Raw genomic sequence first — 17,681 nt, 5'->3', positions numbered from 1 at the left:
TTACTGCATTAACTGATTGATTAATTGTGTGATTAATTGTGTGTTTTTCATTCATTTATTTACCATTGCACTTGTGTCTTATAAACCTTACGGTTTCATGGCAATAAAATCTATTCTATCCTATTCTATTCACACACACACAGCGCTGTGCAAGTACGAGAGCTAATGAGAACAAAACTAACCAACAAAGAGAAAAGAGAGAAAGCAAGTACCTTTATCTGGCTGTGAATTATGGCTGGCCATGTTGGTGGAGGTGGGCTGAAAAAGACAACACAACACAAAATTACATCCTGCACAGTGAGCACACTTGAAGGGAAAGCACACATACACACACGCAAAAAAAAAACCACATCACAGTGAACCTTTTCATCTGCTACCAACAATCAAAATACACCATTTTAGGCAGTGACCTGAACAAGCGTCATACTTAAATCATGCTTTTTTTGCGGCCAGACATCTGATCTGAACATTCATGCTCTCTTTCCAACCAGATATCACCTTGTTCTCGTTCGTCAGAGACATTTGATCTGCACTGAACAATCATTGTAACAAATTCACTTTCTCTTTCCAGTCAGACAATCTGATTGTAACTGATCTGACCAATCGTAGTGACTGACTCGCGTTCTTTTCCCAGCGAGAGGTCTGATCTGAACTGATCGTGAAAATCATAGTAACTCACATTCTCTTTCCAGTGAGACTATTGATCTGAACAATCATAGTAACTAACTAACTCAAGTTCTCTTTCCAGCAAGATGCCTGATCAGAACTGATCTGGAAAATCATAGTAACTAACGCATATTCATTTTCCAGTAGGACTTCTGATCTGATCAATCACAGTACCTAACTCATGGTCACTTTCCAGCAAGATGCCGGATCGGAACTGGTCTGAAAAATACATAGTAACTAATGCACATTCATTTTCCAGTAGGACTTCTGATCTGATCAATCACAGTACCTAACTCATGGTCACTTTCCAGCAAGATGCCTGATCAGAACTGATTTGGAAAATCACAGTAACTAACACATATTCATTTTCCAGTAGGACTTCTGATCTGATCAATCACAGTACCTAACTCATGGTCACTTTCCAGCAAGATGCCTGATCAGAACTGATCTGGAAAATCATAGCAACTAACGCATATTCATTTTCCAGTAGGACTTCTGATCTGATCAATCACAGTACCTAACTCATGGTCACTTTCCAGCAAGATGCCGGATCGGAACTGGTCTGAAAAATACATAGTAACTAATGCACATTCATTTTCCAGTAGGACTTCTGATCTGATCAATCACAGTACCTAACTCATGGTCACTTTCCAGCAAGATGCCGGATCGGAACTGATCTGGAAAATACATAGTAACTAATGCACATTCATTTTCCAGTAGGATGCCTGATATGAACTGAACTGATCAATCATCGTTACCCTAACTCATGTTCTCTTTCCAGAGAGACGTCTGATCTGAACTGATCTGATCAAACATAGCAACTAATTTAACACTCTTTCCAGCGAGACTTCCTGTAAATGTTACCTTTATCCTCTTAACATTCTCAGTTTTATAAAAACAACAACAAAAAAACAAACAAACAAACAAACAAAAAAACGCTCAGGGTTTGTGAGAAACATTCAATCTCAAATGATGAATTAATAATAAACTAAAACATATGCTAATAAACAAATGAATAAACAAACAACACAGTATAATACTGATCACAAACTGGCATTTTTCCATGAAACAAACAAACTATAAAACAATGAAATTAGACCTTAACCATCACAGCAGCATTACACCACAAACAAACAAACAAACCAGCACTGTACATTTTGCTCCTTAAAACAGATCACACACACAACTTCAAACGATTATTTTTAGAACCACTCCTCCCCACTGCACACAAATGAACAGCAAGTGCGTGTTTCACAAAGCAAGAAACCTTCCTTGTAAAAGGGATGGCCCCAGTTTGTTTAAAGCACCATCCACACACAAGTCCACACACCTGTGGCGTCAGAAGTGCAACAAACACCAGTTTTTGCCCAAGACTGATACAGGCTTTTTGTCTTGAATATTCCACACACACACACACACACAAACACAACTAAACCAATCTATATTGCTTCAATGTGTCTGAATATGAAAAGAAATTCACGAGTGTTAAATAATAAATGCTCCCTAAAACCAACAACTTCCTGCCAATGCTGCTAAGTGTGTCCTATTCACTTGCATACAGATGATGTACAAGGGCAAAAGAAGCAACAAAGCCAGCACAGTTCCTAACAAAAGGGATGACCCCTGTTTGTTTGAAAACCTTTCATCTGACATAAACAGCAACAAACCAACACAGTTCCTAACAAAAGGGAAACCCCTCTTTGCTTGAAAACCTTTCATCTGACGTGATTAAAGGTTGAAGATTCCATAGCCGTTTTGCTGCCATAGGGACTGTCAGTTCATATTCACTGTGCCTTGGTCTAGGGCTTGGCACGGGATGGCAGAGCTCAATCCTATTCCGTTGTTTTAACTTTCCCTAACCACTATGTGGAGTGATGGCCTAGAGGTAACGCGTCCGCTTAGGAAGCGAGAAAATCTGAGTGTGCTGGCTCGAACCATGGCTCAGACGCCAATATTTTCTCCCCCTCCACTACACCTTGAGTGGTGGCCTGGACACTAGTCATTCAGATGAGACGATAAACCAAGGTCCCATGTGCAGCATGCACTTAGCTAACGTAAAAGAACCCACGGCAACAAAACTGTTGTTCCTGGCAAAATCCTGTAGAAAAATCCACTTAGGAAAAACAAATAAACCTGCACGCAGGAAAAAAAATACAAAAAAAATGGGTGGCGCTGTAGTGTAGCAACACGCTCTCCCTGGGGAGAGCAGCCCGAATTTAACACAGAGAAATCTGCTGTGACAAAAAGAGAAATACAATACAATACAATACAAAGTCAGGTTCCCAATAACACCTTGGTGAAGTGAGGGAAACTGGAGTAAAGTACCTTTCCCCAAGGACACAATATCATACCAAAACTGGGCTTCAAACTCTTCATCACTGGTAAACATTGGATTTAAAAGTCCAATGCCTAACCGATTCTGCAACAGCACCTTCAAAATCCGACGTGTGCACAACAAAAACTAAATAAATGGCAGAAGCGCACCAACACAAAATCAACATTTAATTCCAGAATGATGCAGTCTGTGTGTCTTAAACTGGCTACAACAGACAGACAGAGACACTATTGTATACACTGCAAATGTGCAAGAAATCATTTCCTTTTATTACCAACAAAAAATTCCCATAATACCATATAGTTTATTTAAGACACGTCTAAAAATAAAAACAGAAAAAGAAAAAAAGATCCACATCACCCACACACACACACACACAAAAAGAAGAAAAAAAAAAAAAGAAAGGGGACAAACACAAGCAACAATATTCTTGATGAATACAAGCATACATACACAGACAAAAGACAATAACATGAACATATTACTTAGTAATTAATGAGTAAACAGAAAAAAAAATGGCAAGAAAGATTGCCATGTAGGAAAGGCAATTTTGTTTAAGAGAAGACAAAGATTCATAAGTTTAAAAGGAGAAATATATGCATAATTAGAACTTACAAAAGAAGGGAAAACAAGACCAAAAGAAGCACAGCACTGAAAACAATCTAGAACATACATGAGTAATACATGTTTTGGACTGAGGATATGAGTGCATACACACGCATACATACACATAACATCCATATATAAAGTGAAAACTTCACAGCGTCTGGAGCTTTAGACAAAAACAACAAACAAGTGCAGTCAAGAAACGAAAGGCATGTTAAGTGAACTGCATTCTTTTTTTTTCTTTTTCTTTTTTTTTTTTTGAGCAAGTTTCTCAGTTCATTACACTATTCCCTTTAGTGACCTTTCTGGCAGTAAGCACACCACTGGTACACAGTTGTGGCCTTTTGTCTATTTCAAGGAGCAAAACATACACATTTCTCTGCATTTTTTTTTCCAGATATAACTACACACACACACACACACACACACACACACACACACACACAGAATACATGAAAGGCAAAGGAGAAAGAAAGTAACAAGGAATTAAAGAAAACGTCCCCAAACCATCTTTCAAAATTTGCTTGAAAGGAGAGAAACTCAAAAAGGCCAAAGACATTAAAAGATAGCGATAACACCAAAGACGGAACTGCAGCATAAGATGCCAGATGGGCATGAAAAAAAAAAGGTTTAAAGGAAATGTTCTTCCTAAAATTACGTTAAAGTAACATACCGTGACCCACTAGTGCAGACTCCGGCAGAGGTCTGATTCCTGTCCTGTGCAAACTACTACCCGCCTATGCAGAGAAAACAAAAGTAACTAAAAAAAAAAAAAGGTTTAAGGACCCATAACCTTTCACAGCCATCGAGGCAGTGAGTTCATATTCACTGTGTCAAGGGCATGGCATTGAAAGATGCAATGTTTTTAAAAGCGAATATGTGAAATGCTTTTATTTGAGAACGTATGTTTATTACTCTTGTTTAATCAAGTAATCCGCGTGTGGGGGGTGGGTGGGTGCAGGTGTGTGCTGATTATCTGGTTGTGGTTTTCCGTAATGTATCTTTATTCTTATTTTATCTATTATAATCAATGTGCAGTATAGTAGGCTATGTTTATAATTATATTCAAATAATGTTTCTTAATTCTTTCTGTTTTTACATTAAGAATACTAGTTATTACCTGCAGTGTGTGGATGTATGTATGAAACGGTGTATAAGATATTTTTTACATTTGTATCTTCGTAATATTCGTAAAAGCTGTTGTTGACTTTTACAGTTATGGTCCCCATGTTGTTTACTTGTCTATGTTGTGATAATGCACCTGACCAAATTTCTCCAGTAGGAGATAATAAAGTTATCTTATCTTATCTTATCTTATCTTATGTCCTCTTCTTCTGTTGCTTTAACCTTCCCAAACCAAAGTCCGGTACCGATTTCACACCTGGCTGTACTGAGGAAAACCAGAAGGAAACACCTTTCCCCAGGGCACGACAACAAGGCCTCAAACCTCAAACCCTAACAATGACTGATGAACACTGGTCAGGATTCTGATGCCAAACCAATTCTGCCACAGCACCCTCTCAGCATAACAACACAAGAATATAAGAAATCCATAGCAAAACAAAACAATAAACAAAAGAGCAACTCTTTGTTCAGTAAATGCCAATGTTCACCATTGCCTTTACTTTACCTTACTTGGCTTTGTTACCATTCAGAGAATTACTCAGTTAACTCTCTCCATACGAACGGCAAAAGAGATGACGTTAACAGCTTTTCACCCCAGTTACCATCATCAAAATATTGCCAAGCGGAAGGCTCTTATACTGAAGAGGTGAATGTTGACAAAGAATACCACAATTCTGACGACGGAAGCTAAAGGGTTGGGTCATTCAGACACCCACTGGACATCCGAGGGGTCTGTGTAGAGGAGAAGAGAGGGCTGGCCGTACTGGGTGAGTTAAAACCAAACCATATGTGGACGACGATGGGGTGGGGGTAGAGGAGGTAGGGGGTGTCTGCAGAAAACGACCATTTACAAAGTTCATCCAATGTCAAAAATTTCTGGTGATGTCTGTGCTGTGGTACATACTAACTAGCGTGAAGTGTGGAGAATGGAACTGTAGTGATGGTGATGATGTTTAAGAGTAAATAATAACCTCCGATATAAGAGACACTGGACACTGGACACTGGAATTATTTATTGTCATTGCCAAGAAAGGTCTTTTGACAAGGGGGCAACAACATAAATGCATATATTTTAGCTTCAAAACAACAACAACAAAAAACTATATTTTTTCTCTGAATCCTTCAGTCAGTTTAAACCAAGAAAATATGTAATACTTGGAAACACTTAAGTCACATCCTGACAAAAACTCAACGAAACGGAACTAAAGAAAAACAACAATGTAATGATAATAAAATACCAAAATGAATGGGGACTGACTCGACCATCCATTCAAAAATACATCAAACCAATACATACTGCCTCAACAATACATTTAAGTATGCAATGTTATGTTTTCTGTTTTGTCCAAATAAAATAGCAACTTCTGTACTAACTGTAATTAAGTGTCTTCTATGCTGTTGATACTATTCTGACTTATGTACCTTTGTCTCATTGTTTGAGCTTCTGCAATGAATTTAGCAACCGATCTAATTATGATTTCATTATCACATGACAAGACAGTAACAACAGAGAGAGAGAGAAAGAAAAAGCACACCAAAAACCCCACCCAACTAACCAGTTTCTTTCAATTTACAAGTTGAATTAACACACACTAGAGTTATCACTTTACAACACACACACACACACACACACACACACACAAATTCTACAGCAATCCATTCAGGAAAACAGAATTTGACACCTCATTTATCCGTCTCAACCCTCTTTCAGCCTTCACCGCTTGAAAATTACTACGGTCCAGAGAATGAGATTACTCAGATTTTTACTTGAGATGACACGGGTTAAAGAGAAGTCCAGAAAAAACAAAGGTCAGATCCACCACACACCAAGCAGAGGAAAGTCACGTCACACCCACACACACACACACAGAGTCAAGCCACAGGCGGCACTCTGCAATACCTGCAGCAGACTGTCATTGAGGAAAATGCGAGGGACGGAGCCCCTAGACCCCTGCTACACACCAAAAACACACAACAACACACCAACTGAAAAGTCAACATGTCATCCACCCCCCAGAAAAAAAAGCACCCAACAACACAGCACGCTCTACCATCCTACACAGTGGGCAATCTTCAACCGCACCTGACAACCAAAAATATAAATAAATATTTTTATTTTGTGACCAATACACCTTATCTCACACACACATTTATATATACATATAAATATATATATTTACAGTAGTGACAGCCATGACTGATCATGGAATGAACGCAATCACTTCCAGCACTTGGAAACAGAAGTGCTGTATGAGAACACATTTCACAAACGATGCTACAGTTCAATGAAAGCCATCAAGTTGTCAGGAACAAGATCAGTGGAGAAGCATGACCCTGACATTGTGTTCTCTCAGCGCTACATCTAATTAACCCCTTGACCTGCTGAACCCTGGCAAAATGACATCGGTGACACAAGAGTCTTAAAGGCAGTTACAGCTTTTCGTTTACGCATCAGTAGTGGCTTTGTACAAGAAAAACAAAGTGCTGCAATGCAATACAAAGAGGAAGCAGTCCAAATACAGATGGGTCACCGATATCTTGATCAACATGCTGTGTCCTAGTGATGTGACAGGCCGTCACTGATGAGTGCACTCGGACTGCAGATGTCATGGGGTTAAAAACTAGCATAAACTAAAACCAGAATAACGTGTGCTTGTTTTTTCTTTTTCTTCTTTTTAAAAAAAATTTTTTTTTTTTTTTAAGTAAAGCAACTGAAGGCAAGGAAGGCAAGACATTCATTTCAGTTACCCCACTGGAGACACTGAAAGTAGGGGTGGGGGAGGGGATACACTCAACACCTTCATGCACTGATACAAAACACACACACACACAGAAACCCAACAACAACAACAACAACAGAAAGATGGTTCACAAAAGCCACAAGCACATGCACGACAACAACAAAAAAAAAAAAAAAGGGAGACACAGGTGCTGTCGCAGGACAGCAGCATCAACAGAAATCAAATCAAATCAAATCAAATCATGTTGCGTACAGCCCCAGCCGACCACAACGACAGGGGGAGGCCATCTCAGGGCTGTAGGGTTGAAGCGCTTACAAGTCGATGTAGAAATCAAAAGTAACAGCAGAAAGCTAAAGAGTAAAGGGGGGGGAAGGAAGCTGACCGGCTGCAGCAGATTGATGTCGTGGAAGGGGGTGGAGGGCAGGCCGGCCCCCACCAGGTCCTCCTCCCCGGCAAACTCCTCCTCCTGGATGTTGCTCTCGTTCTCCGACAGCTCACTCTCCGAGTTGCTGGTGGAGTAGGAGGAGGAGGTGGTCACGTCTGACTGCATCCGGTCCTCCCACTCCTCCGAGCTGATGGTGGCCTGCAGTGTAATTTTTTTATTGCACTGCATTGTGTTGTGTTGTGGTGTGTTGTGTTGTGGTGTGTTACTGTGTTGTGTTGCACTGTACTGTACTGTATTGTGTTGTGTTGTACTGTATTGCATTGCACTATATTGTATTGTTTTCTGTTGTGTTGTAATGTATTATACTGTACTGTATTTATAGTATTGTATTAATTGCATTGTGCTGTGCTGTATTATACACACACACACACACACACACACACACACACACACACACACACACAGCCATCTTTGTCTTTGTGGTCAGCTTGGGATTTGTCCACACTCTTTGTGTCAGGCGGGCTAGCATTGTGGCTGACCACGAAGACAAAGATGGCTGTATACAATGCCTGCGTCCTCAGCACCTTGCTGTATGGCAGTGAGGCATGGACCACACATGCTCGTCAGGAGAAAAGGCTCAATACCTTCCACCTGAGAAGCCTACAGCACATACACAGCATCTTCTGGCAAGACAAGGTGACAAACACCGAAGTCCTGACTCGTGCTGGCCTTCCGACCATGTATACCATGCTGAGACAGCATTGGCTGCGCTGGCTGGGCCACGTTCGCCGCATGGAAGATGGTCGCATTCCAATAGACATCCTTTATGGAGAGCTCGCCATGGGGCAGAAAAGCATAGGCCGCCCACAGCTGAGATACAAAGATGTTTGCAAACATGACATGAGGGTGCTTGAGATCAACACTGATTCCTGGAAGGACCTTGCAGATGACCGCAACAGACGAAGAAGCACTCTCAAGAATCAGCTACGGATTGGTGAGGACAAACTGTCAGCTGCTGCAGCAGAAAAGCGAGCTCGCAGAAAAGGGACAGCTGCCAACAGACCAGCATCAGCTTACACATGTGACCGCTGCGACAGAGACTGTCTCTCTCGCATCGGTCTCTACAGTCACAGGCGACGCTGCTTGGTCCAAGCAGACAGCCCAATTAGACATTAGGTCAGATATACTCTACCCATGGTCAGCCATGACCGAAGGAGGCCTACTACTATATATATTTATATATTAGATACTTCAGCCATTTCCAGTATCAGAGTATGATGGAAGTATAAAAACATTTCAATCAGTTTGTTGTAAGAGAATTCTTTACCCCCTCAAATTCTGCATATCCCATCTTTAAAACAACAACACCAGTACATATTTCTCTATTCCGTCACAGTTAACTGAGGTGAAAACACCACACACACACACACACACACACACCCTACCTTATTCACAGCCTCAGCCGACTGAGCCACAGCCTCATTCTCTGAGGAGCTGATGCCACTGGTCTGTGTCAGCTTGCTCTGGGCTCGAACCCCCAGCAACTTGGGGGGCAGCGGTCTGGGCCGCTGGTTCTCCGGGAGGTCGGTGCCACTCTGGTTGGCACTGGTTCGGCGGCGGCGACGGATGCCACTGACAGACTGCCTGGCATCAGGTGAGCCTGGCTCACTGGCTGATGACTCCCCTGGGATTGAGGAACCATGATGGCATACATATATATATATAAGAGAGACAGGAACCGTTACACTGTACACTTAAAGATACAGGAAGCATGGCAACATACACTGAGAGAAAGAGGCCCATGACAATGAAAACTTAATGATACAGGAACTATGACACTATACACTTAAAGAGATACAGGAACTATTACGATGTACACTAGGAGATACAGGAACCATGGCAACATACACTTTGAGATACAGGAACTATTACAAGATACACCCAGGGATGCAGGAACCACGTACACCTAGAGATACAGGAACCATGACAATGTATACTTAGAAGCTGATACAGGAACTATGGCAATGTATACACTTAAGAGATACAGGAACTATGGCAATGTATACTTCGGATACAGGAACTGTTACAAGATACACCAAGCGATGCATGAACCATGTACACTTAGAGACACAGGAACCATGACAATGTGCACTCAGACTGGGTTAGAGATACAGGTACTATGACAATGTACACTTAGAGATACAGGAACAATGACAATGTGAGGTACACTTAGATTTACTGGAACCATGACAATATACACCTGAGATACAGGCCCATGACAACGTACACTTAGAGATACAGCACAACATATACTAAAAGATACAGAACAATATACACTCATACAGGAACCATGACAAAGCACACTTAGAGATTCAGGCCCATGACAATGTACACTTGGAGATACAGGACAGTGTACACTTATATGGTAACCATGACAATGTACACTTAAGAGATACAGGACAATGTACACTTGGAGATGCATGAACCATGACAATGTACACTTAAGAGATACAGAACAATGTACACTTGGAGATGCACGAACCATGACAATGTACGCTTAAGAGATACAGGACAATGCACACTTGGAGACGCATGAACTATGACAACGTACACTTAAGAGATCCAGGCCCATAACAATGTACACTTAGAGATATACTATAGGACAATGTACACTTGGAGATACATGAACCATGACAATCTACAATTAGAGATACTGACCCTTGATAATGTACACTAAAAGAAACAGTACTCATGACAACGTACACTTAAGAGATCAAACAAGAACCATGACATCACACACTTATCGGCTACAACTCGCATCCCTCAAAACAGCAATTAGGACACACAGCTATGGACATAAAGCAGCACTTTTTCTTCAACTTCAACCCATGTACTATCCTTGCAGAACAATGATACAGGAACCATGACAAGGTACACTAACTGACTGCATCTCAATTCCCTTAATACACTCATTATCATGCACTGTTATGGACTATAACTTGTAAGGTGATCCTTTTTTTCCTCATCTTTGACTCATATGTACCCTTTTAGCACACTGTACCAAATGTGTGGTTAATTCCTTAAAATCTGTCAAAACACTGCTGTGAGTCAGAATCATATCAAAACGTGGGCCTCCCAATCCTGAAGTACAATGTGGCTGCGAAAGCAAACAATACCTTCCCTCAGATCAGCATAGAGAAAGAAAAACAGCTCACCAATAACTCACTAAGGGAAGAGAGAACAGCACAGTTTCAGGATGGCAGAGATTCAAAGAGCAAGCAAGCAGATGGAGCAACAAGTGGTTTTTTTTTTTCTTTTTTTCTTACAGTTCTGATTATGATGTCAACTAGTCAGGGCTTTGACTCTGGCCAAAGCTAAAGAAGCAACCATGACTGTGGTGGCCACAGCTATCAGTCCACCAATGCTTAACTTCCTGTTTTATCATTTTGATGTGTGCCTTGTATTGTGTATAATATGCTGTACCTTGCATATGATCAACACTGGAAATTCTGGAATCAAAATTTGAAGGGTGTGTCTCAAAGCACCTTCCAGTCTGTAAAATACAGTATTAAGTGTCTTGGAATTCCTTCATACAGTCATAATGACAAAGGAGTTACTCAGTGCATCTAAGTGAGGGACAGATTAGTTCTCCATCCATTGCCTCCCATTCTTCCTCACACACACACACACACACACACACACACAGAGCGACTAATTTGTCATAAATCACTGATGACTGTCTCCGACAATTTTTCTGATGGTGGTGGACTGGATCATGCGGCAATCCACAGCAGACCAGAAGACCGGCATCCAGTGGACCTTCACCAAACAGTTGGAAGACCTCGACTTCGCGGACGACATCAGTCTCCTCTCCCACACGAAACAACACGCACAGGAAAAGTTAGACCGCGTCGCAATAGAGGCAGAGAAGACTGGCCTCAGGATCAACATCGGAAAGACAGAGATCCTACGCATCAACAACAAGCAGCAAGACCCAGTCCGATTACAGCAGGAAGAGATCAAAGAAGTGGAAAAGTTCACATATCTGGGCAGCGTAGTGAGCAAGGATGGTGGAGCAGACAATGACATCAAGAGCCGCGTCAATAAAGCGAGACACGCCTTCAGAACTCTCCGACCCATCTGGCAATCTTCAGCCCTCTCACTTCACAACAAGATCAGAATATTTAACACCAACGTCAAGTCAGTCATGCTGTACGGCTCAGAGACATGGCGCACTACCAAGACCAACAGGAACAAACTCCAGACATTTGTCAACAGATGCCTGCGCAACATTCTGAACATCAGGTGGCCTGAAAGCATCTCAAATGAAGACCTCTGGGGCAGAACCAAACAAGCACCCATAGAAAAAGAAATCAAAAAGAGAAAGTGGGGGTGGATAGGCCACACGTTGCGCAAGTCACCACTCAACATCACTCGCCAGGCACTTGACTGGAACCCCCAAGGCAAACGCAAAGTTGGCAGACCCAGGCAGACTTGGAGAAGAAGTACGGACACTGAAGTGAAGGCAGCCGGAATGATGTGGGCCCAGATAAAGAGGATCGCCCCAAACCGTGTCCGTTGGAGGAGTGCTGTTGCGGCCCTTTGTTCCCGAGCGGAGCTATAGGCATAAGTCAAGTAAGTCAAGTCACTGATGACTGACGCAGACAGAAGAAACAGACACGAACAGTTGAAAAGGAGGAAAGCTGAACAAATGACGTATCCCCATCTTTAGGTTGCTGACTCCCACAAGTCATCCCCTGCTTTTCCCCAATGAAAACTACCATTCCCCACATCCCTGTGCGTTATTTCTCTCCCCCACAGACATGCATACACACATGCACAAAATCACACCACATACACACATGCACAGACACAAACACACATGATCACCCCCCCCTCCACACACACACACACAAACACATAAATGTACAGTCACACACACACAGAGTGGCACAAACACATAATCAAGCATACAATGGTACAAACATATAATCATGTACAAAATCTCGCAAGCAGAAACACACACACACAATGTACACAATTTCACACACACACACACAGTGACACACACACACACAATGTACACAATTTCACACACACACAGTGACACACACACGCACAGTATTTCAACCACACAAAGTGACACACTCACACACACACATATGCAAATCATCACAAACACAAGCACATCCCCACCCTCCTGTAGTCATAACCACAACACAACCACCAATTCACACAAACACACACACACACACACACAGACAACCGTCCATAACAGAACACCCCACCTTCAAGCTGCTGTTGCTGCTGGGCCATCTTCCTGGGCGAGGCGTTCAGGGCAGGGGCGGACAGGGAGGAGGCAGGCACCGCATCCAATGAGGACGGGCTGGGCAGGGGGCTCTTAGGCACCGGCATGCCCACGCTGTCTCCGTCGTCACAGTTCTCCGCCTCGCTCCCAGAGTCTGAGGGGTTGTAGTTGGAGGAGTTGGAGACGTGACCCGTGTCCGACAGATTGTCTTCCTCCCTCTGCCCCCCAGCGGGGATGCCATCCACCAGTGAACTCCCGCCCACCTCTTTCACAAAAGACACCGACACTTTTCTCAGCAGCTCATTGGGCGCCGCTGGTGTTTCCTCCTCCTCCTCCCTCTCGTGGGAGCTGGACAGCGGGGTGAAGTCGTCGGAGGCCTGTTCTGTCACCACCCGGCGGTCCAGCTGCACAAACTCGTACATGCCCGCCAGGGAGTCCGAGTCCGTGGTGTCCTGCCGCGGGTGGTGGCACGGCTCGCTTTCGTATAGTGTCGCCGACTCACAGCCGTCCTCGATGCCACTGCTGCTCCTGTCCGTGGCGTCCTTGCTCCTCCCCCCCTCCGCCCCAACGTTTTTCCTCACCCCTGGAGGTGTCAACGACTTACCCACCACCTCCCTACCCGTTCCCCTCTCGCCCCCCACCGCAACCCTCAACCCTTCCTTCACCACCTCGCCGGCATTGACCATCCCCCCCGCGGTCGTCTCGTCTTCCCCGCTCCTCCCCTCCTCTCTCCTGCCGTCCTTCGGCGACGTGAGGAGGGTCCTGCTGTTCATCTCGGCGGTAAAGCTGCAGGACGCACTGTCCACCGACGTTGGGGAAGGGGTTGGTGTCAGTTTATGCACCGTGTCTGCGATGCGAACGCTCTTCTTCTCGCCCCGCTTGGAGCCCCCCCGAATCCTGCTTTGGGAGGCGCTCTTCCTGGGCGAGGACAGTAGAGGGTGGGAGGAGGAAGAGGAGACCTCTGTGCCCTCCACCTCCAGGTGGGGGACGTTCCAGAGGCTGGTGGTGTGGTGGTGGCGGTGGTGTCTGGAGGAGGAGGAGGTGTGGAGGTCTCTGATGCTGCCATCCTGAGGGCCGTCTGTGAAGTCCTGCTGTGTGGAGCTGCCACCAGGACTGGCGTCTGTGGCCATATCTCTGGGCAGGGAGCCTCCCCCCTGCCTCTCTCGCTTCTTCTGCTTACTGTCCACACACACACACAGTGTGCTTCAGTTAAACAGCAGAAAATGTAGAAAAGGTTAAAAAGAGGAAAAACGATGTACAAAATTTAAAGACATGAATCTGTGGCCATGAACATTTCCTGGTTCATTAAAACCTACAGCTGAAAGGCCAGACAACTGACCACACCCATGATGGGTATCATCAAATCACGCTGACCCGAAACTCAAAACTCCCCAAGGAGTGATAAAATGGCTAACACCCATGGATCTGTCCAGGTATACATCACTCATTTCAGGCAGAGGCTCAGCGCAATAGTACAAAAAGATCTCTGCAATCGATGATAAAGTGTAAAACCAGTCTCTAGATTTTCCCAGATGGGAGGGAAATAATTCCTAGGAACCACAACAAAAACAAAACAGCCACCAAGTATTGGATGAGCTGAAAGGTTCCCGTTTTTGATATCCTTCTTTGTTCTCTTCAGCGACATCCTCATGAGTCTATACAGGAGACATGTGGCAGTGCACATATCAAACCCCCCTGAGGAAGACTTACGAGGTCAAACAGAACCCAGCATAATCAGCAATATTAGACATGAACTATGAAGTATTCATTTAATAATAATCTTTTTAAAAACAAAAAACTGGTGGCTCAAGAAAAAAACAAGTAAACACCATTTCTTTTTCAATCAACATGAAGTGGTGGTAAAAAACAAACAAAAACAAACAAACAAAAATACCCCCCCCCCAAAAATCCAACATGATTTTATGAGAATACTGAAGTTGAAAAAAAAAAAAAAGTCTGCCTTTACCATGGTACTGATGCATGCCACACCTCCATCATGAAGGAGCTAACTGCAATGCGCTCTCTTTAAAAGCTCCTTCCTCCTCTCCACCCCCTACCCCAAAAGCAGGGCTGGTGCAGCCTATATAAATCACTCCCTACGATTTGACATCTTGAAACTGAAACTGGAAGATTTCTTAACCATCATTCTCCCTATTTTCACACTACGCTCTAGCAGCAAACACCGAGACAGAGCTGGCCACTGTTCATCTCCGTCAGGATGCGGAGCCTGAACGATAAATGTTGATGTCACAAGATCAAACATGTGAGGAATGCGAAGGAAAGCTTTTTACACTACACTCTAGCAGCAAACACCGAGACAGAGCTGGCCACTGTTCATCTCCGTCAGGATGCGGAGCCTGAACGATAAAATGCTGATGTCACAAGATCAAACATGTGAGGAATGCGAAGGAAAGCTTTTTGCACTACACTCTAGCAGCAAACACCGAGACAGAGCTGGCCACTGTTCATCTCCGTCAGGATGCGGAGCCTGAACGATAAATGTTGACGTCACAAGATCAAACATGTGAGGAATGCGAAGGAAAGCTTTTTACACTACACTCTAGCAGCAAACACCAAGACAGAGCTGGCCATTATTCATCCCTGTCAGGATGCGGAGCCTGAACGATAAAATGTTGACGTCACAAGATCAAACATGTGAGGAATGCGAAGGAAAGCTTTTTACACTGCACTCTAGCAGCAAACACCAAGACAGAGCTGGCTATTGTTCATCTCCATCAGGATGTACGGAGCCTGAACGATAAAATGCTGATGTCACAAGATCAAACATGTGAGGAATGCAAAGGAAAGCTTTCTGAGGTGTGTGTGTGTGCGTCTCGCTAGGATATCATCCCGTCCCAGCTGACAGGAATTCGGAGGAATGGGACAAAAAGCAACACTGAAAAATGCACCGAACTTAATTTTTCAAAACCCGTCTGGTCTGCTGAAAGGAATGACATGGATACAAATAGTGGATCTTTTAAATTTCTCCTTTTTCATTGTCACGCTAGTGCAGAATGATCAACCCTGTTTGTTACTGGTAATATTTTGTCATTACATATCCCCACCGCCTTGGTAACTATGCATCTACTTGTTTATTCAACCATTTGTGTGCCCAAGTACACACTTCCCTACTTGTCATGCTGGCCGTCACAAGAGTGCACAATGATCAGTCCTGTTTGTTATCGGTAATTTTTATCGTTACATATCCCCCATCCTCACCACCTTGGTAACTGTGTATCTATTTTGTTCATTCAGCCATTTATAGTATGCATGAGTGCATAGCTCCATTGCTAGACGTCATTTAAATGCAGAATGATTAATCCTTGTATTTTGTATTTGTATTACTTATTTTTTGTCACAACAGATTTCTCTGTGTGAAATTCAGGCTGCTATCCCCAGGGAAAGTGCGACGCTACACTGACAGCACCAACCATTTTTTTTTCAAAAATCCTGTTTGTTGTCGGTAATTTGTTATCATTACATATCCCCCACCCTCACTGCCTTGGTAAACTGTATATCTATTTTGTTTATTCAACCATTATTTGTGTGCATGTGTGCACAGTTAAGTTGCTGGCCATCATTTCAGTGTAGAACGATCAATCCTGTTTGTTACTGGTCATTCTTATAATTTTATATCCTCCCATTCCCCACTGCCTTGGTAATTGTGCATCAAACTGTTCCTTCAACCATTTTTTTTTTTTTTAGCTTTAGCGCACGGTTCCGTACCTGCCATGCCGGCCGTCACGGCGCGGGGGTTTGAGGGAGAAGTGGGCCAGCACTGTCTGTGCGTGGATCAGGCCCAGCAGGAACATCAGCCCCATGGGCACCACCACCTCCGTCAGGGTCAGCTCCTGCACACAGAGATTACCACATACACATGTGTTTTGTGTGGTGTGGTGTGGTGTGGTGTGGTGTGGTGTGGTGTGATGAAATGTACTGAGTGGCGTGGTGTGGTGTGGTGTGGTGTGATGAAATGTACTCTGTGGTGTGGTGTGGTGTGGTGTGGTGAAATGTACTCGGTGGTGTGGTGTGGTGAAACTTTTGTGGTGTGATGTCTAATGATGTGATGTGATGAAATGTACTGTGTGATGTGCTGTGTCGTAATATGATGTACTGTTTGGTGTGGTGTGGTGTGGCGTGGCGTAATGTGGTGTGGTGTGGTGTGGTGTGGTGTGGTGTGGTGTGGTGTGATGTGATGTGATGTGATGTGTACTGTCTGGTGTGGTGTGGTGTGGTGTGGTGTACTGTCTGGTGCAGTGGTGTGGTGTAGTGTGGTGTGATGTGATGTACTGTCTGGTGTGGTGTGGCATGGCGTGGTGTGGTGTGGCATGGCGTGGCGTGGTGTGGTGTGGTGTGGTGTGGTGTGTGTGGTGTGATGTACTGTCTGGTGTGGCGTGGCATGGCATGGCATGGCGTGGCGTGGTGTGGTGTGGTGTGGCATGGCGTGGCGTGGTGTGGTGTGGTGTGGTGTGGCGTGGTGTGGTGTGGCGTGGTGTGGTGTGGCGTGGTGTGGTG

At 43.9% G+C, this 17,681-nt stretch overlaps 1 protein-coding gene across 1 annotated transcript in view; it reads right to left on the bottom strand.

Annotated features, from left to right (window-relative positions):
* LOC143290867 (protein PHTF2-like) overlaps positions 1 to 17,681 on the bottom strand; it is a 60,520-nt gene that overhangs the window by 11,157 nt on the left and 31,682 nt on the right. The window contains exons 7-11 of the mRNA XM_076600405.1: positions 16,893 to 17,017; positions 13,147 to 14,345; positions 9,304 to 9,542; positions 7,856 to 8,056; positions 213 to 258 (exon numbers count right to left, since the gene is read on the bottom strand). Coding sequence (XP_076456520.1) covers positions 213 to 258; positions 7,856 to 8,056; positions 9,304 to 9,542; positions 13,147 to 14,345; positions 16,893 to 17,017 — 1,810 coding nt within the window. The remainder of the gene's footprint in view (positions 1 to 212; positions 259 to 7,855; positions 8,057 to 9,303; positions 9,543 to 13,146; positions 14,346 to 16,892; positions 17,018 to 17,681) is intronic.

The sequence above is a fragment of the Babylonia areolata genome, chromosome 16, assembly GCF_041734735.1.
Source record: "Babylonia areolata isolate BAREFJ2019XMU chromosome 16, ASM4173473v1, whole genome shotgun sequence".
NCBI classification, from domain to species: domain Eukaryota; kingdom Metazoa; phylum Mollusca; class Gastropoda; order Neogastropoda; family Buccinidae; genus Babylonia; species Babylonia areolata.
The sequence above is the reverse complement of the archived record's forward strand: the minus strand, read 5'-3'. Positions and strand labels throughout refer to the sequence as shown.